At 34.9% G+C, this 1157-nt stretch overlaps 1 protein-coding gene across 2 annotated transcripts in view; it reads right to left on the bottom strand.

The window, feature by feature from the left end:
• Positions 1–256: 256 nt before the first annotated feature.
• The window catches only part of LOC106458640, a 12225-nt gene continuing 11324 nt past the window's right edge, over positions 257–1157 (bottom strand). For both annotated transcript variants that reach the window (XM_013918165.2, XM_022384909.1), the window contains exon 5: positions 257–623. In XM_013918165.2, coding sequence (XP_013773619.2) covers positions 270–623 — 354 coding nt within the window. In that variant the 3' untranslated portion in view covers positions 257–269. The remainder of the gene's footprint in view (positions 624–1157) is intronic.

The raw sequence follows: 1157 nt of genomic DNA, 5'->3' as shown, positions 1-1157 counted from the left end.
ATACATGTATAGTCCATGTTTTTAAACCGCTGACAAGCTTACGGTAACTGAGAAGATAAAAATATTCTGTCATTTCTTGATCTAATTCTAAGTAATCTACATATACATAATACACACATGAAACGAATACTTTGTTTTACGTCTCTGAAATTGCGTAACATATAAACATTTTTTAAATGACGTTTGTTAGGTAATATGTAATTTAAAACAAACTCGCATTTATATTCAGTCCCAGAAAATGCAATACTTTATTCAATTTATCATGAACTTTAAGATTTGTTTAAGCATGGGCAATAACAGTTGTCAACATGTGACAGTCTCCTTTGTGGTTTCTTTGTAGTAAATGTGCCCGTTTTTCTTCGAGGAGATGTCGGTTTCCGTTGTGCCTGTTTTTTATCTTTTACCCCTTTTGGTTTAGGAGAAGGAACAAAAATTTGTCTTCTAACAGGGGGAAGGACTGGCAGTGGAGGCCTCTTGAATAAATTTAAATTGTATAGATCAGGTGCCTTCGAACAATCGAAGTTAAACCACCAATCACATACAAAGTATCGCTGATTGAAAACAGTCCCATTGACACAGTAAAAACTGGCGTTTCTTCCATCGGGAAAACATACGTGGTAGATCTGAAAAATAAGATAATGACAGGAATCAGTTTCTCTTTTATTTTATTTTTCAAGATAAAGGCACCAAGATGTAAAAAATATTTCTGTAATGAACATAAAAAATAAAATTTGTATTATTCACATTTAATCGAAAATCGTTTCATTTCTGCAAATAATAGCGCTAACGTAGGTTAATCTAAACCTTCACATATAACACTTATGTTTGAACACAATTAACAGAAGATACTAGCATTGACAAAATTCTGGTATTTTAAGATACTGTTACGACAGCGGAAGTCGCGTGAAGCTGGGAGCATGCGCGCTGGAGTTTCTCGAAGGATCATGAATTATCGGGGAGGCTCGAGTTTGTTCGAGGCGCCCTCTTTTTTTAGTATATAAGCCTTGCGAGAAAAACCAGCGGGATTGAAGATATAGAGATAGATAGTCAAGCGAACAGTAGGCACCGTAAGTAAAGTGTGTGAATCACTGTGATTTTATAGCGTGTGTTATAAAGGTTGTTAAGTTTAAAGTGGCTGTGGAAATTCTGTGTATTAC

The sequence above is a fragment of the Limulus polyphemus genome, unplaced genomic scaffold (assembly GCF_000517525.1).
Source record: "Limulus polyphemus unplaced genomic scaffold, Limulus_polyphemus-2.1.2 Scaffold496, whole genome shotgun sequence".
NCBI lineage: Eukaryota > Metazoa > Arthropoda > Merostomata > Xiphosura > Limulidae > Limulus > Limulus polyphemus.
This window is presented reverse-complemented; position numbering and strand designations above follow the sequence as displayed.